The sequence below is a fragment of the Gossypium raimondii genome, chromosome 8, assembly GCF_025698545.1.
Source record: "Gossypium raimondii isolate GPD5lz chromosome 8, ASM2569854v1, whole genome shotgun sequence".
Taxonomy (NCBI): domain Eukaryota; kingdom Viridiplantae; phylum Streptophyta; class Magnoliopsida; order Malvales; family Malvaceae; genus Gossypium; species Gossypium raimondii.
In genome coordinates this window covers 37,761,886-37,782,976 of record NC_068572.1, presented here as the reverse complement: position 1 = coordinate 37,782,976, position 21,091 = coordinate 37,761,886, and the positions used below count along the sequence as shown (strand labels likewise).

Genomic DNA, 21,091 nt, shown 5'->3' with positions numbered 1-21,091 from the left:
TAGGAGCATTAGTTAAGCCAAACAACAAGGCGCCGAATAGGAAATTCGTGTTTCAAACCCAGATTTCTTTCTCTGCATTTGGTTTCCATTCTTTGGTTCTAAACTGTTATTTGGGATGTTGATTATATGAACAAACTTGGATTTGTGTAGTCCAACCATAAGCTAACTTCATATGGCTGGAGATTGCTCTGGATGATGTTTAAATTTTGACTAATGTTTGTGGATTAATCTGGTTCACTTTGTTGTTTTATCCAATGGTTGTATTTTTTAAAATGATTGTTATGGTATTGATGAATGTTTGTTAAGCCTTAAGGTAGCTTAATATCGACAATATAACAACTTGCTTCCAGTTAAATCAGAATAGTGGTTTTGGGATCACAAATCCAACATGAAAATATCTATTTTAGTATTATTTTAAAGTCTACGGTATGATAGTAGTGTCATATAAAAAATTCGTTAAGAAAATTTATCGTTTGCATGTTTAATTTGGTGAAGAGGACTAAATCATAAAAGATAAAAATTATAGTTTTATAAGTTAAAGGTACCAAATGACTATGGAATTTAATAGTTAAGGGATTTATGTGGTAATTAGAACATTGTTATATTGAGTGGACAAAGATGGACATTAAAGAGGAGAATTTTAAGTTAAAAACAAAGGTTAAAATTGTAATTTAATAAATAAAAGATAGTAAAATATAGAAAACAAAAGAATCACCTTGTTTGTTCATCTTTTGTACCGAAAATAAGTGCGGAAAACTCCATTAAAAGAGCTTAAACAGTCGGCTACACAAATTCCTTGCATGTAAGTACAAGTTCATCCCGTTTTTAATGATTTTTATGTTTTTAGGGTCATTGTAGCTTAATCTAGCTAGCCGAGAGACTGATTTCCAAAAACTTTAAAAGGTTAGGGTTTTTCCATGAATGTGTTCCTATGATTTTTGATGTTTGATGGAAGAAAATGCATCTTTGTTGATAGATAAACAACTTTTGTAAAGTGAATTTTGTTGAAAATGTTAAATAGGGATTTATTTATAAAATGTGAAAAATACATGGTTAAAATTGTGAAATAAAGAATTGTATGAGTTGCTATGGACCTATATTGAATTCGTCTACCTTGGGTAGGGATGAAATTGCATGAATTTCAGTTTACAAGCTTAAGGATTAAATTGTAAAGAAATTGAAACAATAAGGGCAGAAGCATTATTTTGTAAAAATATGAAATTGGATTGAAATGAATAGAGTGAATATTAAATAGATTGAATTTATTTATTTAGATCAAAATAGACCTCGTACGGCTTTAGATTGGGGTAAAGATTAAACTTTAGATTAGTCGACTCTGTTTCTACGCCTTTATCGTCGAGGTAAGTTTGTGTAATTATGTGATGTTTTAATGCTATCTTTTGAGCTATATGTAAATTGTGGACTGTTATGGAAATAATTAAAGCAAATCCAACAATGTTTTGACGACTATCGAGCCCCGTTTGAACCTTAGGAATTCGTAGGATACAAATGACATGTCATTAAGGTTTCTATATTTTGGGTGCTGGTCTTAAATGTCCTACTAGTGGCTAAGGTTCGGCATGTGTTGCAGATACTCCATAGCTCGTGTGAGCAGCATTGTATAGCTTACGTTTCGACCCACAACTCGTGTGAGCAAACCCATTTCACAGCTCATGTGAGCAATGATGTAAAAGAAAGGAAATGCTATGATTGTATGTTTAGCACACTTCGTGTGAGCTATCTCGTGTATCCAATGATATTCTAAACGGTTCAACAGGCATCAAATTGAAAGGAAATGGTAAGTGTTCAATATGAACCAAGCCATGTATGCTGTAACGCTCGAGTTTGTGCAAGTGTACACAGTCGTTATCAAGTAATAAGTAAGTATCGAGTTATCGTCTCCATAGGGATTGTATTTGTGCCAAGTCACTTAATTTGTAAAATTATATTAACAATTTGGTAAATAAGAAAACAAAAGATAGTGGAGAAGTCGTGATTAAAATATATTAAACTAAATGCAATGATCCCTAATGCAAATTATCCTAAGTATGCAAACTATATGAATGAAATAGATTTTAGTAAAATTAATCACAATTTGCAACAATTATAAAATTAATAAACTAGGATAATTACTTTAAGTTAACTAAATTTATTATCAAGATCCTCAATAATATTCGGAAAAACATTCCATGGCAACTCGATCTTTCATGAGTTTGGAAACCACATTAGGTCCTTTCGGAATCCTTTACTCAGTAAATATGCATTTTACTTATCCTTATTTACTAAAGGGTTCTTAGCATTTGTGTGAGGTAACAAGGACGTGTTAGGTTTGAAACAATTTAATCACACAAATCTAAAAACTATGTAGATAATAGAGCTTGGTTATAGTTGTTATGAAACCTACAATTTAATTGTGTTAGGATCTAAATTGAGCATGCAGATTTCAATTATGCGTTCATTAGCCGTCATCTGGTTAGGATCGCTCAGCTAGTTTAGGTGTATTTCAATCACGTATGAACGAAATACAGACGTGATTTTAATTGAAAACACGATCGATTGAGGCACAAACATTATAAGCATGAATCAAATATATATTATTTAATCAAAATAATCATCCTAGCTTAAATAAAATTAAGCTATCATTGTTGTAAACAATAACAAAGAACACATAGGAAGCATCTTTATATTAAATTAAAGAAAAGAAAGATTAAACCTGTAACACCCCGAATTTTGGGCCTAGAAGAAATAGGTTTTGAACAAGGGAACAGTTAGGAGACTGGACATAAATATTTAGTTGTGCAAAGAAGTGACATAAATGAATGTCTGCTTTAGTGGTTAAGTGATTCAAGAGTGTTTGGAAGTGTCTGAGAAGTCAGGGGTTCAAGCTTTGCCTTATGCAAAATTTTTATTTTAAGTGAATAAAATCCTTGGATCTAGATAGTAGGTTCTTACATTATTGTGGTTAAAATATGATACAAAGGAGTTCTTAGTCTAGTGGTAAGGGGTGTGTGGAGTGTACATGGGGTCTAAGGTTCGAGTGGTGGCGTATCAAAAAGGGAGTATTTATTTTGCTGCCTAATTCGTGTGGGTGGTAGAGTTGGATTGAAATACTGCTAAATGGAGTTTGAACTGGTCATAGCGAGATTGGAGGAGAGAATATTTGGATTTGGGGAGGTTGTTGTTGTGGAGAGATATTTATATCATCATCTCATTTGTTCCTTGTTCTCGATGGGAGATCAACGAGATTTTCAAGGTTTTCGTCGCTCTGTCCAACCTGCATTGCTTCCATTCCTAACTGGTGGTGGTCGAGGTTGATTGGCACATTGCCTGGGAACCAAGGGAGCGGTGATCATTGATTTTTCGCATAAGAGTGTTCAGAACGAAGGGAATCTACAAATCGCATCAGGTGTGTAAACACCCCACTATAACTGTAGAACAGTAAAAGCCGAAAAGCCAAAATACAACGTTGAGACCACAGTAGTGTGTGATCGCTCGTGTGGAAAGCCAAACCTGCGAATCATGGGCAATAAACTGTAGAGGCCTCCATGAGCATTTCCATGGGCTTAGGCCGTAATGGGCCACATTGGGTCGACATGGGTTGTGTGGGCTCAATGGGCTCGTGGGCCCCACACAGATGAAATCCACGTTTTGTGGCAAATTCTGGACTGGGTTGTGTAGATCTCATAACCGTGGCAAAATGTGGGTTGCTCGTGTGGCCCACTTGGGCCGAGTAATGGGTATTGCGCCCATTTACACTGTTATGACCATTTAGGGTACTTGAGTCGCACGAGGCGACTACGGACCTTTCGAGAGGTCGATATCTGCACCGAGACCCCAAAATAGGATAGAATGACCGAAATACCCCCACAGGGTAAAATGATCGAAATACCCCCATAAGGTAAAATAATCGAATTACCCCCACAAGGTAAAATGATCGAATTACCCCCACAGGGTAAAATGATCGAATTACCCCCACAGGGTAAAATGATTGAATTACCCCCACAGGGTAAAATGATCGAATTGCCCCTATAAGGTAAAATAATCGAATTACCCATACAGGGTAAAATGACTGAATTACCCCCACAGGGTAAAATGATCGGAATACCCCCATAGGGTAAAATGACCGAAATACCTCACAGGGTAAAATGACCGAAATACCTCCACAAGGTAAAATGACCGAAATACCCCAATAAGGTAAAATGATCGAAATACCCCATAAGGTAAAATGACCGAAATACCCTTATAGGCTAAAATGATTGAAATACCCCTATAAGATAAAATGACCGAAATACCCCTGTAGGGTAATATGACTGTTATACCCCTAGGAGATAAAATGACTGTTATGGCCTTATGTTATGTATGATTGATTTGCTCTATGATATGCATGACTATGATTGGGCATGACATTTTGCATACACGTATGATATTATGTCACGACATGTTGCATGGGGTTGGGTTGTTATATTTGGAGGAAGTGTACTATACTGTTAAGGTCGCACGGGTCGCCCAAGATGACTGTGGACCTACTGCTGGCTTTGCCACATATACTGTTACTAGTAGCTTTGCTGCGATACTAATACTGACAGCTCTGCTGTGATGCTATTACTAGCAACTTTGCTGCGATATTGGTGTGTTGGCTGGGTGGGTCAATTTTATCCCCACATGGTGTGTTGGTGGTACGGAGTGGTGTGTTGGTTGGATTGGGATGGGTTACATTATTGCATTACACTGTTTTTGTATTGGGCTAAGGCCCACACTGTTACTGTATTGGGCTAAGGCCCACACTGTACTATTACTCTATTGGGCTAAGGCCCAGACTGTTATTGCATGTTGTACATTGACTGTTTGGTAGAGGATTACACACTAAGTTTTTGTAAACTCACCCTCTCCTTTTAACTGTGCAGGTAATCCTCAGCCATAGACGATCCGGTGCTGTGAGGGACTCTAAGGTGGCCACACTACTGCTGTTGTTACATTTTCTTTTATTTTAACTTAGTTTATATATTTGGTTTTGGTTTTTATAATAAGGCCTTTAAGTTTGTGCAAGTTTTAATTGGGCTTTTGCTTACATATTTTATACTGCTAGTTAGGTTAAAACGAGTTTTCAAAATAAATACTGTTTTCAAATACACGAACTTTAAGTATTAGAGTTTTCAAATGCTTTCGCGTTTTTAGATCAACCTTTTATATCAAAAGCAGACAACAAGGCAAACTTTTTGGGTAGATGATTTGTTAAATAATAATTACGCGGTTTTTAAGCCTAGAAAAAAACTTTTACCAACGAGTCTAATTTTACGCTAAACACCTCAATGTGGTACTGCCAGATTCAACCATAACTCTTAAGCCGGGTTTGGGGTGTTACAAAACCCAATTCAGAGTGGCTGTCACCTAAGACTCTAATTGGCGAGGCTCCTTAGTTTCTTTGCTTTGCTCCTTTGCTGATGGCTCTCCAAGGTGGCCGACCAAAGGTTCTTTAAGAGGCTTAATTGCTAAAATCCTTATGCAAGGATCAAAAAGGGGAAAGATAGCTAAAAGAGTTGAGAGAATGATGATTCAGTGAGAGATGATGGGATGAGGGATGATTGAAAAAGTGAGAAATGAGTTCTTATTTATATAGGAGGCAAGGGAGCTAGTTTGCTAAAAATAGGAGTGTCCATCCTTTGAAACTTCCTTCAAGAGTGACCGGCCATGAATTGAGGAAAGGTGGCTAAGGTTTCCTTGATTTTTTGTCAATTTGAGTGCCCCAACAACTCAAGACTAATACTCAGTCATCAGGAAACCTTCGGGAAAGTCTCTGATTTCTTTAACTCTTCAAGTACTTTGTATAATTAAACCAAAAACTGGTTTATGACATCCATGTGCAGTGAAAAATTGGGTTGACTTGGTCCCCAATTTGGATGGTTTTGCAATTAGAAGAAAACTCTCAGACCTGTCGAAAAATAGTAGATAGTTTAGATGAGCAAATAATATAATTTAACCACTTTAATTAATCAATTTACTTAATTAATTAAAACCCAATTTATTAATAAAATATTAAAAAAGAATTACTAAATATAACTTTATATTTTATTATTTAATTTAATCATCGTGACCCACTTTATAGCTTAAAAATATAATATGCTCAAATTAATATAAAATAAGCCATTTTATGCATGAAAACTATATAATAAAGTATAAAATCACATTTTAATAATTTCTATGTCATAATTTCATATTTTTGCATATTTCATTAATTTATTAAACAATTACATGGTTTAAACAACAAATTTAAATAAAAAGGTGATGAATTATATAGGAAAGATCCTATATATTTTTCAATTTACATATGTATGAAATACATTGAAATGGTGAGCTACATGGAAAACATGTTATGTTATGATGAATGATAAATCCAATTGAATCAAGCTAAAGTATAATGGTTATCCATGTTAAATTCATATGAATTATGTGCAAGTATGCTAACATGTTGGTGGTTGTGCTTAGGCTTGGGCTAAGCTAAAGGTTGGATTATATCATGATAAATTTTAATGTTATGAAAGGAAATGGTAAGTTGTGTTTTATGTTATACAAACTTACTAAGAAATATATGCTTACATAGTCTCCTTTCCCATATTTTATAGATAATCGGAAGCTTGTCGGAGACCTATCACACTATCCAGCAACTATTTCGGTAGATTTTGGTGTTTTGAGTCATGTTTATAATGACATGTATACGTAAATTGTGCTTGATGAGATTGTCATTATGTTTGGCTTGTAAATGTGGTTTGGTGATTGATGAACTTTTGGCATTTTAATACTTTAATTGTTGGTGTTGAAATGGTCAAGTAAAGTTATGTTTTGAATGACCAATTTAGTGTGCTTGAAAGTGATTTTGGCATGTGGTCATTGTGGTAGGTTTGGTATGGAAATGGATTAGAAATATATGGTTGATGAATGGATAAATTATGCATATGTTTAAGTATATTTGATTTTTGTGACTGAGGCGCCTTTTAGGCATATTGGTTGTATGATAAATGATTTATTGAAGTGATCATATTATGGATGTTTTCGGTATGTTTTAAAGGCTTGGTGATATGTGCAAGTGGCTTGTGGGTATGTGCTTGTTTAGGGTGAAGGGAATGGCTTGAAATCAGCCTATTTCTCATCCACATGGCTAAAGATATAGGCATGTGTCTAACACATGGCTATGCAACACGGCCGTGTGTCGTCTATAGGTTTCGAAGGGTTGCAAGTTAGGTAGTTACACAGCCTAGCACACGGCCTGGCACAAGGGCGTGTGAGGCCATTTCGAGAGTTACACGGCTTGGCACACGGGCGTGTGGCTTGGCCGTGTGACCTAAGTTAGAAAGTTACACAGGCACAAACATGGGTTGGGACACGGCCGTGTGTCCTAACTTGGAATGTCCACATGGCCTGAGACACAGGCGTGTGTGTCAGCCGTGTGACCCTTGCAATATGAAATTTTCTATCTATTTCTATAAAACTCTAAATGTTTTTGATTTAGTCCCAAATCGATTTTAAGGTTTTTTTAAGGCCTCGAGGGCTTAAATAAAGGACAATAAGCATGTGTTTGTATGAATTATATTATGATTTATGAAATGTTTGGAAATTTATGTTTTAAAGTTATGTTTTTACAGTAATGCTTTGTAACCCTATTTCGATGACGGTGACGGGTTAGGGGTGTTACAGACAGAATTAGGCTACCTAGATCGAAGTTGGGTAATATAAGTGAGTGTTGATTGAAACACTTATGTAAACTAGAGACATAGAGTCTTACCTTATATGATTTAGAAGGTTATGCTTAGTAGTGGTTGTTACTCCCAAGCCTATAAACATATAGTTTCTTATGGGTGAATAACCTTAAGACTTGCTTTCAACAGAGGTAAGCCATAGTTTTACCACGACACTGTTCACACGTTAGAACTGAGCCCTTAGTAATGCCAACCTTTACGATCAATACTCCAATCTTGTTCAAGTTTTTAGTACTCTTGTTTGAAGTGTTGCAATAGCAATCTTTGCTAGTATACTTCATTACTCTTATTTCTAATGTGTTAATCCCATTTTAATTTCATTTAAATATTGTTTAATACAATTATCCTTTCTATTAAATTGTGGTAAGTTAAACAAAGAACACCCATCTAATCTTTATGGGGACGATAGTCACTCATCACTTTATTACTTGATTCAACGTGTATACTTACACAATTCGTACATCATATTCACACGTGACAAGTTTTAGGCGCCGTTGTCGGGGATTGACAATTGGAAACTTTATTTTTGTTATTGCAATTTTTATATTTTTAGCTACTAATTTGTTTATTTAATGATCACAACATGTCTGTTGCTAGTTGTATGCATAGGGGCACTGTTGTTGTATGCGTAATGGCATTCCTGGATTAATCAGGCCACAGATTCAAGCTCCCCACTTTGAATTGACACCTGTAATGTTTTAGATGCTTTAATCAATTGGCCAATTTGGTGGTTTTCCAACTAAAGATCGCAGATTGCACTTGAGACGTTTGTGATTTTTTCAAGTAGCAAGGTGTCCCTGAAGATGCCTTAAAACTCAAGTTTTTTCCCTAATCTTTAAGAGATCGTGCTAGAACATGGCTCAATGTTGTACCATCTGGAATAGTAGAATCATGGAATGATCTCTATCAAAGATTTTTGCTACGATATAACCCAACGAATATGAATACCAAACCAAGAAATGACATAACATCCTTTAGGAAATTAGAGGATGAAACACTATATAAAGCGTGGGAAAGGTTCAAACAGCGAATTCATAATTTAATCAAAGAAAAACTATGGAACAACACATGAAGAGACCACAAATGAGAAAACTGGACAAAACAATGCCAAAGCAAATTTTGATAGCATTCCTGAATGCAATGCTCAGGCAAAACAACCACTGCAACCTGAAGTTCGCCCCCCACCCTTTCCCAATGATTTCAGAATCATAGACAAGACCAACAATTTAGGCGATTCTTGGATGTCCTTAAGCAACTTCACATCAATATACCTTTTGTGCAAGCCTTGGAGCAAATGCCCTACTATGTCAAGTTTATGAAAGACATACTTTCTAGGAAGGGACGATTGGGAGAATTTGAAAGAGTTGCACTCACTGAATGGTGCACTGCTATGCTGACAAATAAATTACATCCAAAGTTGAAGGACCTAGAAAGCTTAACAATACCTTGCTCAATTGGTAACCAATATGTTGGGAACGCCCTGTGTGATTTAAGAGAAAGCATAAATCTTCTGCCTATGTCTGTGCCTAAAAAGCTGGGAATTGGTGAAGCAATACCCACCACTGTGACCTTGCAATTAGCAGATCGATCATATGCGCACCTAGAAGGTAAAATTAAGGATGTCCCGGTAAGGGTAGATAAATTCATTTTTCCTACTAATTTCACTGTGTTAGACTGTGAAGCTGACAAAGATGTGTTTATTATTCTAGGTAGAGCTTTTCTTGCAACAGGTAGGACTATGATTGACTTCCAAAAGGGCGAATTAACTATAAAGGTAAATGATGAACAAATCACTTTTCATGTTTTCCAGGCTCTAAAATGTGTTGATGGTATAAAAGAGTGTCATGCTGTCAGTTTGTTAGACTATGTTGTGGAAGTGGAATTTGGGAAAAAAATACCATCAAAAAGAGCATAGTGAATCAAATTCAGTTTAGATTGACGATGTAGGGCCATTAGGACACCACAAACATTTGCTAGAATCCAAACTATTTATTGATAGACCTGGAAAGAGGTTTGACACATTAGATTTATTTGCTCGAATTTTGAACCCTACTAAACTATCCATAGAAGAATAACCCATGTTAGAGTTGAAACCTTTACCTACACAATTAAAATAAGCTTATTTGGGGAAGGATAATACACTGCCTATGGTTGTATCTGCTGAGCTGACTTATGAGCAAGAGGTTCAATTGTTAGATGTTCCTAGGAAGTTCAAAAAAGGATTAGGATGGACAATCACAGATATTAAAGGAATCAACCCCACAATCTGCATGCACAAAATTTTGCTAGAAAATTGCGATGGCAGTTCTATTGAGCAGCAAAGGAGGTTAAACCCCATTATGAAGGAGGCGGTGAAAAAAGAGATAATCAAATGGTAGGATGCTAGCATTATCTCCTCAATCTTAGATAGCTCTTGGGTGAGTCCAGTCTAATGTGTGCCAAAGAAGGGAGGTTTCATCGTAGTCAGTAATGATAATAATGAACTTATACTTATACGAACTGTTATGGGATGGTGAGTCTGTATGGACTATCGTAAGATAAAAAAAGCCACAAGGAAAAACCATTTTCCACTGCCTTTTATTGATCAAATGTTAGATCGATTAGCTGGTAAGGATTTTTATTGCTTCTTAGATGGATATTCTGGGTACAATCAAATTGCAATCATCCTAGAGGATCAAGAAAAAAACAACATTCACCTGTCCATGTGGTTCATTTACCTTCAGAAGAATGCCTTTTGGTCTGTGTAATGCACCAGCAAGATTCCAATGGTGCATGATGTCAATATTCTCGGATATGGTTGAGAAGTTCCTCAAAGTGTTTATGGATGATTTCTCTATATTTGGGAATGACTTGGAAGGTTGTTTACACAACTTAAAGCTGGTACTTCAATGTTATGAGGAGACTAACCTCGATCTAAACTGGGAGAAGTGTTATTTCATGGTACAAGAAGGTATTTTCCTAGTGTATAAGGTCTTTCATAAAATAACCAAAGTTGACAAGGCAAAAATCAAAGTGATTGAGAAGCTGCCACCTTCAACGAGTGTTAAGGGAATTAGGAGCTTTTTAGGTATGTTGGATTATATAGGAGATTTATCAAAGACTTCTCTAAGATCTCTAAGCCCTTGTGTACCTTGTTGGAACAAAATAAACCTTTCCTTTTTGATGATGCTTGCTTGTCTACTTTCGAGGAGCTGAAGAAGCGACTGGTGGTTGTTCCAATAGTAGTGGCCCTAAATTGGTTACAGCCATTTGAGCTCATGTATGATGCGAGTGATTTTTCTATTGGAACTGTGCTTGGGCAATAGATAGATAAGATTTTTCACACTTTTTACTATGCTAGTCACACTCTAACAGAAGAACAACTAAATTACACTACCATTGAGAAAGAATTATTAGCTGTTGTGTTTGCTTTTGATAAGTTTAGATCATATCTAGTTGGCACTAGGGTCATAGTGTATACCGATCACTCTGCAACTAAATACTTAGTAGCCAAGAAAGATGCAAAGTCGAGACTGACCAAGTGGATTCTTTTGCTACAATAATTTGATCTAAAAATTGGAGACAAAAAAGGTACAAAGAATCAAGTAGCAGACCATCTATCTAGGTTAGAAGCTAGAAATTAGGATGGTAACATCAAGCTTATTAAGGAAGACTTCCCTGACGAGCAACTGTTAGCTGCCACAGCATTACCTTGGTATGTCGATATAATGAACTTCTTAGTAAGCAGTTTGCTGCCACCTGATCTTAACAACCAAACAAAAAGGAAATTCCTTCATGATGCAAGATTTTTTTATTGGGATGAACCCTTCCTTATCCTATTCTGCTTCTTATATAGGGCATTTTGGAGGAATGAGAACTGCTACCAAATTACTTTAGTCAAGATTTTATTGGCCAAGTCTATTCAAGGATGCTCCAAGCTTTTATAAAGAATGTGATCGATTTTAAAGAGCTGGTAATGTTTCAAGAAGACATGAAATTTTATTGCAAAACATTTTAGAGGTTGAGTTGTTTGATTTACAGGGAATAGAGTTTATGAGTCCATTTCCATCCTCATTTGACAACCTATACATACTAGTGGCATTCGACTATGTCTCCAAGTGGGTAGAAGCTCTAGTCCTTCCTACCAATGATACCAAGTCGATGACGAAGTTCTTGCACAGAAATATCCTCAAAAGATTTGGTACGCCTCGAGCCATCATCAATGATTAGGGGTCTCATTTTGATTGCAAACTTGTTGCCAATGGTTTGCACAGGTATGGGGTGAAGAACAAACTTGCCACGGCATAGCACCCACAAACAAATGGACAAGCTGAGATTTCTAACAGGGAGTTTAAGCAAATTCTGGAAAAGTTGGTGAAACCAACTCGAAAGGATTGGTCCTTGAGATTGGATAAAGCTTTGTGGGCTTATCATACTACCTTCAAAACACCGTTAGAAATGTTGCCTTTTAAGCTTGTGTATGGTAAGCCATACCACCTGCCTATTGGGCTAGAGCACAAGGCATTTTTGGCCATTAAAAAGCTAAATATGGATTAGATAGCTGCCGAACATAAAATACTATTAGAGTTGAATGAAATGGAAGAATTTAGAGCTCAAGCTTATGAGAACGCTAAGCTCTATAAGAGAAGACCAAGTGATGGCACAACAAGAGGATCATGCCAAGGCAATTTGAAAGGGGCAACAAGTGTTGCTAATCAACTCAAGGTTGAAGTTGTTCCGTGGTAAGTTGAAATCAAGGCGTATCCTCATGGTGCAGTGGACATCAAAGATATCAAGACTGGGATAATTTTTAAGGTGAATGGACAATTTTCAAAGCACTAATGTGGTGCTTATGTGGATTGAGACAAACAATCCATTAACCTTAGAGATGTTTAAACTCAACCTTTCTTTCCTATTTTTATTTTCCTTATTTTCTTTATTTGCTTTACTTTAATTCTGTTTTTACAGTTTTTATTTTTACTTACTTGATGTTATTTTCAATTTTGGTTATGTTTTTTATAGTGTAAAAATTTCATAGGAATTATAGAGAAAGAATGAACGTGCAAGCATAATAGAGGTAGTACCAATAGGTGTTTGCCCTAGCAATTGAAAAGTGAATTATGCCATAGCAAAGTGTATAGGGGCATGTTAAAGTAAGAGAAATGTGGGGAGAAAATAGGGAGAAAGGTCAATGGAAAGATTTTGGAATGCTGGACCCCATCTTGTTAGTTGGGCAGCCCGAGAAGAAAATGCCAAAAATTTTTAGGGCTAGGTCATTCCAGGGTTCCCTCCAAAGCTTTTTTTACTTTTCCATCTTCCTTCCTTTTCACAGAACTTACCCTGTAATTTTATAGGAACCACATTACCCCCATTTACTCTTTCCCAACTACCTATGCCCTTTCAATTTACAAGTCGTTACTCAGCGGTTCCTCTCTCACCTTCCTTCAACCTCCTTACATCCCTTCTTGAACTTAACTTCCTTCCAACCTTCTCAAGGATTCTTCGTGAGTAATCAATGGAAAGAGTTAAAACAACTTCTAAGGGTGTCGAATCTTCCCAAACAAGTGCCACCCAACCAAGAACCTTCTTAAACAAAGCTATTGCTTCGAAATATGACACCAACATCTCCAAGCAACCATTCTATTTTGAGAAAGAATTTTTGTTTAAAGATGAGCCACATATGGTTTATGACGAGTTGTTCGAGAGTTCTATGCCCGTATCATTTCCCCTGATAGCCCCTTTCATTTATATGCAAGGAAATTTAGTTCCATTTGATGAAGATACAATCAATGCCCAATTTGGGCTAACAGATGTTCAAGATGAGCATACCCCATTCACTGAAAACATCACCATTGTAGGCTTGAATCATGTTTTAAAGGATTTGTGTGTTGAAGGAAATTAATGGATGATGTCTAGCCAAGAATACCATACTGTTGGAGGACTTTACTCAAGCCCATCACTTCCTCAAGAGTAGGTTAATGCCATCCACCCACAATTCCACAGTGTCTAAGGAATGAATGCTACTATTGCATTTAACCATTATGGGAAGGAAAATCAACATCGGCAAGGTTATTTTTTATAAGGTGCATCAATCTGAGAGAAGAATGCAAACAGTCTAAATTTCCCATCCCTAATCGTTGCTCTCTACAAAATTGCTAATTCCCCTTCAATGCCAATAAGGATGTTGCCCCAAGCAAGGGAGGAATGTCCTAATTTATATTTTTGAAAATTTAAGGAGAAGAAATACTGAAATGACATTAGTAAAGTAAGGCATCTACATCTTTTGACAAACACTTTGCCCCAGCAATAGCCTCAGCCTCTCAAGGTGCATTGGAAAAGTAAGTGTTGTAGTAGTTAGAGCAATTGGAGCAAATAATGTTACTATTTGAAATTCAACAATATCAAATTGCTGAAGAAATGATAAAGGCCCAAGAAGAGAAGGCACTTTATTGGTCCTACGTGAAGGATCGTGATATTGCTCTCAAGAGGTCATTGCAAAAGAATTTCACTCAGCCAATGCCTAGATTTCCTAATTTCCCTAAGGTTTTGTTACCACTGTCTAAGGCTGGATGTGCTGAGGAGGAACCAGTTGAAGTGCAATCTGACAAAGTAGAATTTACCAATCTTGAAAAAGAGAAAGTAGCTAGAAAGGAACTAGAGAAAACAAAATCAATGCATATTAAGCGCGAGGAAAATGAGCAAAATAAAACCAACTCGGCAACTATAACAAATAAGAAGGGAAAAAAGCTTGTTCCACTTATACCACCTAAAGACATGTCTGCACAACAGCAAGAAATGAATCGAATAGTTGATGAGATCACTGAATCTAAAAAGGAAGAGAAGGAATCACCCATTCAATCACTTAAAATAAAGATAAGATACAAGAGTGCAACCAAGAAATCAACCTGCAGGTAGTGACATACAATCACCACCAGTCAAGCTTTCCAATAGGGGAGTTTCTTTTATCGTCTGTTTAATCAATCATAATGCATGTTGTTAATTTTAGGTCTCATGCATTGAGGACAAAGCATCCCTTAGGTTTGGGGGTGTGTAACGCTTAGGTTTGTGCAAGTGTACACAGTCGTTATCAAGTAACAAGTAAGTATCAAGTTATTGTCTCCACAGGGGTTGTACTTGTACTAAGTCACTTAATTTGTAAAATTATATTAACAATTTGGTAAATAAAAACACAATATAGTTGAGAAGTGGTGATTAAAATATATTAAACTAAATGCAATGATCCCTAATGCCAATTATCCTAAGTATGCAAACTATATGATTGAAATAGATTTTAGTAAAATTAAACACAATTTGTAACAATTAAAACTTAAATAAACTAGGACAATGACTTTAATTAAACTCAATTTATTATCAACATGCTTAATAACATTCGAAAAATATTCCATGGCAACTCGATCTTTCATGAGTTTGGAAACCACATTAGATCCTTTTGGAATCCATTACTTAGAAAATACGCATTTTACTAATCCTTATTTACTAAGGGTTTCTTAGCATTCGTGTGAGCTAACAGGGACGTGTTACGTTTGAAACAATTTAATCACACAAATCTAGAAAAACTATGCAGATAACAGAGCTTGGTTAGATTTTTTATGCAACCTGCAATTTAATCGTGTTAGGATCTAAATTGAGCATCCACATTTCAATTATGCGTCCATTAGCCGTCGTCTGGTTAGGATGGCTTAGCTAATTCAGGTGCATTTCAATCACGTATGAACGAAATACAGGCTTGATTTTAATTGAAAGCATGATCAATTAAGGCACAAACATTATAAGCATGAATCAAATAAATATTATTTAATCAAAGCAATCATCTTAGCTTAAATAAAATTAAGCTAACATTGTTGTAAACAAGAACAAAGAACACATAGAAAACATCTTTATATTAAGTTAAAGAAAAGAAAGATTAAACCCAATTCAGAGTGGCTCTCACCCAAGGCTCTGACTGATGAAACTCCTTTGTTCTTGCTCTTTTGCTGATGGTTCTCCATGGTGGCCGGCCAGTGTTCTTTAAGAGGCTTAATTTCTAAAATCTCTATGGAGAGATGATGCTAACCGTGGGAATGGAAAAGGCTACGAGAAGAAGAGAGAATGATGCTTGATGGATGCTTGAGGGATGATGAATGAAGGAATGAGAGGGTCTTATTTATAGGTGAGAATGGAGAGATAGTTTGCTAAAACTAGGAGTTTCCATCTTTTGAAGGATCTTTCATGGGTGGCCGTCCTTAGTTTTAGCAAGTTGAGCTGATTTTTCCTTGATTTTTGGTCAATTTGAGTGCCACACAACTCAGGACTGAGACTCGGTCAAGTGCAACTCTTCAGGTAAATCTCTAATTTCTTCAACTCTTCAAGGACCTTCTGCAATTAAACCAAAAAGTGGTTTACGGACAGCCATGTGCAGCCAAATTTTGGGTTGACTTGGTCTCCAATTTGGACGATTTTATAATCCAGCAAAGCTATCAGACCTGCCCAAAATAAATCAACAAGTTAGAGGACCAAAGAATTAAATATCCAATTTAATTAATTAATTAAAACCCAAATTATTAATGAAATATTTAAAATGAATTATTAAATATAATTTTATATTTTATTATTTGACTTAATCATGCATGACCCACTTTATGTCTTAAAAATATAATATATTCAAATTAATATAAAATAAGCCATTTGTTGCATGAAAACTATAGAATAAAGCATAAAATCATATTTTAATAATTTTATGTCTTAATTTCATATTTTCATATATTTCATTAATTTATTAAACAATTACTTAGTTTTAAAACGGATTTAAGTAAAAAGGTGATAAATTACATAGGAAAAATACTATATATTTTTCTGTTTACACACCCCCAAACTTAAATCATTGCTCGTCCTTAGTAATGTTTATGCACAATAAAAGGTCTTGCTAAGGCAAAATTGCTAATTGTGTAAGCAATATCAATATTTGTCCCATAATCATGCATTAATAACTTCATGCTTATCGATCTTCTGTATCAACAAGTAATTCATATGCAAACTTTCCTTAAGATTATACTAAGCTTCAAAATATGCCAACACGAATCATTGTTTGCATGTATGTCACAGCCATAGATAACAGTCTTCATTCAACATAATATCCTACCAATCAAGCAAACAATCACAAGGCTTATTTATGATCGTCATATGTTGAACTTAGGACTTCCTCTCCACTAATGTAGGTGACATAATCATCAAATCAATAGGTCTTTTATAAGGTTGTAATGAGGCTCGGTTAAAGGTAGGGATTTTAAGAGATGAGACATTTTGATTTAAAAATCTTAACCTTTAACTTTGTCTTAGTTTTCTCGTAATACAACCTTTTTCTTTAAATGAACCTTTGGAACACCCCTAAACTTATTTTGAACTCAAGCTCACATTTTTCCTTTTTGGAGACTGAGCGAACTTTTCTTCGCTATTTTTTTAGCATGAGCACATACATCTTTATGAAAATTTCCTCAAATGTTGATTCCCAAGACAACTTTAGTTAAAATAGGTGCACAAATTTAAGATAGTTTAAAAAAGATGATAATTGGCTTATAATGTAGACTCATTGTAAAATAACAAGCCTTTAAGCTCAAAATTACAGTTTCAAGGGTCTAATATTATAGGGTTGGCATGAAAAGGCTTAAACGATCCAAAGCAATAGTGCCTATATCATTTAAGATTTTTGTGTACCCTAGGATTTCGCCTCAAGAAAGTTACTAAGTCAATTCTAAAGATATAAACCTTCACGTATGTTTAATCTCAAAAGAACTAAGTTTTCAGGGAAAACATTACTAAGGCTAAGATCATACAAACATTCTATTCTTCATGGTAACATACTTTCACTTAGATAAAATCATCATTCATACTTGCATACAAACTATCCCAGTAACAAGAATATCTTTAAACATTCACTTATTAAAACATACTTATGAAAGAAATTAGTAAAACATACTTGAAAAATTTAAAAGTTTGAGCAATTTATTTGCCTTACCCCCTTTAAAAAGAAGCAATGTATTCATTGCAAGAACAAAGTAATAAATGAAAACTGAACACCAGGTAGGGTTGTAAAGAAAGAGAGGTGAGTCATTAAGACTGCTTAAGTACCAAGTCTTCCCTAATAACCCAATCCTAGACATGTTCATTCCCATTACCACATCACGTAGTCTTATTCTTTCTAAAGAAGTGCTAAGTTTGTTCATGCTTGCTATGTTTTATTCTGCAAAAATTAAATCCTAATTACGAAAGAAATAAATTCCTAAAGACCTAAAACTAATTAAATAAATAACAGGACAAGATCCCCCCTTTTATTTTTCTGACTTATGCCCTTTGTCTTCTTTAGCTCCATCCCTGCTTGCATCGTCAGTATCTTCCGTCCATGTTTTAAAGATAGCATCTGGGAACTTAGGAACAAAAGTATTAGAGATATTCTTAAAAGTATTTCGAATTGAGTCATCTCTAATTTTTGCATATTTCTAGTAAGTCTGTTGTTGATTGTGCATAAACTTGCACATATCCATTAAAATTGACAACTCTGATTTCCTTGAAGTACTTACAGAAGTCGGCATGATAGTTGTATATTCAGGTTCAACACTTAGCTTGACTGGTTCTTCTTCTGGCTCAACCCTTGGTTCAGGAATGTTTAGGTTCCTTATTAGATTCTTCCTCTTCAGTGTCTGTGATTGAATTAGCTTCAGTTTCTGTTCCATCTGTTGACTCCTCTGTATCCGACTCAGTTGGCTCTTATTGCTCACCTTGATTCAGTTCATGCACCCTCTCTACTAATCTTTCAAGATCATAATTTCTAATGCATCCTTGAACATATTACCCCTTCAAATTTGCTTATGTTTTAACACGAGCCTTTAAGCAAAGTGAAGTGATTAATGGTGAGAAACTAGTACTTCTTGCCTTCTTTTTAGCAAAATCATGAATCTCCTTGAGGATAATTTTCCCAAAATTAATGGACTTTTCTGTCAAAATTGCATATAACAAAAGTATTCGTTCCATCGAGATGGTGGAACTACGTGAGATAGGCATAAAACTGTAGCGAACGAAATAAAACCATACCTTTGCTACGGGATTTAAGTATTATTTTTGACTAGAATGGCTCCCATATTTTCTTATAATCCATTGGTATCCCGGATTTGTCACAACATCAAGCACTTGTTGAAAAAAATCTCAATTGATATTGTTCATCATAAAGCAGTACTCATTTTCTTCAATATAAGGTAAATTAAACAAATCATTGATGGACTTAGAAGTAAGAGGTACATTTTTTTCTTTCGAATGATGATTTCAGTAGCATCTTGTGTAGTCAAACTAGCTTAGAATTCTCAAACTAGTTCATCATCGGGAAGTGAACGAGCATCACAAAATCATTCCCACTTGAGAGCATTGATTTTCTTTCTAATCGGTATAGGAACAACCATCAAATCATTACTCTTCAAGCCAAAACCTTTTTTCGGCATCATAGGTTGATGCTTGAAGATTGAATCAAATCTCTCTTTCACTTCTTCATCAATCAAAATCGCGTTTTCAGGAGTAGTCTTTGAAGATCTGGTTCTTTTGCGAGACATGGTATCTTTTCCCGAAAATTTGGCAAAGTTTTTGCACAAAAGAGAAAAGAGAAATCGACAAAGTGGGTAGAACTTGCTACGACAAAATATCTTGCGACAACAAGGATGGTGCGGCGACGACGATGATGTGCGATAGCAACGGTGGTGGTTCGACAATCTCTTTGCGGTGGCAATAGGGAATTTCCACAAAAAGGGAAGAGAACTATTGTTTCTTTCAGGATTTGAGGTTGACGGCACAAAAGAGAGTTTTAGGGATTTTTTTAGGGTGTAAGCAAATTGCTTGGAGGGTTATGAAAATTAGTAGAATGGAAAGGGGTTTATATAGGGAAAAATTAGGGCAACACGTAGCAAAAATTTAGCTACATTAGGGTCACTTGGGGGGCAAGCAATGGGTGTGACGGCAAGGCATTGATTTTTCCCTCATTTTTGCTGTCTTGGGCCTCAAACTGTATCTTACTAAAAAAAATGATTAGTACTTGGGCCAAATTTGACCCCCTTTATTAACATAAAAATTAAAAATTTAAACAGAACAAATGAAATTAAAAAATAATTAAGTCTTAATTATAAAATTTCTTTTTAACAAATTACATTAAATTAATTCCTAAGAAAGGTTGAAGGGGTCACAGCTGTCCCACTTAAGTTCCAATCTCCTTAGGTAGAATTAATTAAATGTAATAAGTTAAGAAAATAAGTTCTAATTAGTTATTTATTTACAAAATGAGTTCATGAAAAAGTAAGGGTCTACTAATTTGAACGAAGATTCAATTCGCTCAACTTCACCATCCTAGTAGTGTTTGAGACGTTGACCATTAACTTTAAACGTACCTCAGTAATTGTCGTATAATTCAATAGCTCCATAAGGATAAACTCGGTAGATGGTGTAAGGTCCTTTCCATCGGGATTTAAGCTTCCCAGGAAATAACTTCAACCTTGAATCAAACAACAAAACCTTCTGACCTTTTTTAAACTCGCGAGGTTGTATATGACTATCATGCCATCTCTTTGATCTTTCTTTACACATTTTGGCATTCTCATAGGAAAACAGCCTCAGCTCTTTCAACTCATCAAGTTGTAACATCCTTCTCTCACCGGCTTGCTTAAGATAAAAGTTCAACTGCTTCAAAGCCCAATGAGCTTTATTCTCCAACTCTAATGGCAAATGACATGCCTTTCCAAAGACTAACTAATAAGGAGTCATTCCTAGCGGAGTCTTAAATGTTGTTCGATAGGCCCATAATACATCATCGAGCTTTCGAGGCCAATCTTTTCTGCTAGGGCATACTACCTTTTCAAGGATACCTTTGATTTCGTGATTCACTCTTTCAACTTGCCCATTAGACTGGGGGTGATAGGCAGTAGCAATCTTGTGCTTCACATCATATTTATCAAGCAACCACTTAATCCATTTTTTCACAAAGTGAAAACCTTCATCACTAATAATAGCTCTTGGTGTCCCAAATCGTGTAAACACATGTGTATGTAGAAATCACATGACTACCTTAGCATCATTTGTAGGGTATGCTTTAGCTTCAACCCACTTGGATACATAGTCCACAGCAACTAAGATGCATTTGTTCCCATAAAAAAAGGAAATGGGCCTAAGAAATCAATGCCCCATATATCGAACAATTCAATCTCCAAAATGTTTGTTAAGGGCATCTCATTCCTCCTTGATATATTTCCAGTCATTTGGCATTTATCACAGTTCTTCATATAAGCATAAGTATCTTTAAATAATGTAGGCCAAAAGAAACCTGCTTGCAAAAT

The 21,091-nt window shown here is 35.5% G+C and overlaps 1 protein-coding gene across 1 annotated transcript; it reads left to right on the top strand.

The window, feature by feature from the left end:
• Positions 1 to 9,045: 9,045 nt before the first annotated feature.
• LOC105793290 (uncharacterized) lies at positions 9,046 to 9,666 on the top strand. Its single transcript, XM_012622215.1, has one exon. The coding sequence runs from the start codon at positions 9,046 to 9,048 to the stop codon at positions 9,664 to 9,666; it is 621 nt and encodes a 206-aa protein (XP_012477669.1).
• Positions 9,667 to 21,091: the final 11,425 nt, after the last annotated feature.

Excerpts from the sequence above, each read along its gene's own strand:
- LOC105793290 (XM_012622215.1), top strand. The coding sequence starts at position 9,046 with ATGCCCTACTATGTCAAGTTTATGAAAGACATACTTTCTAGGAAGGGA.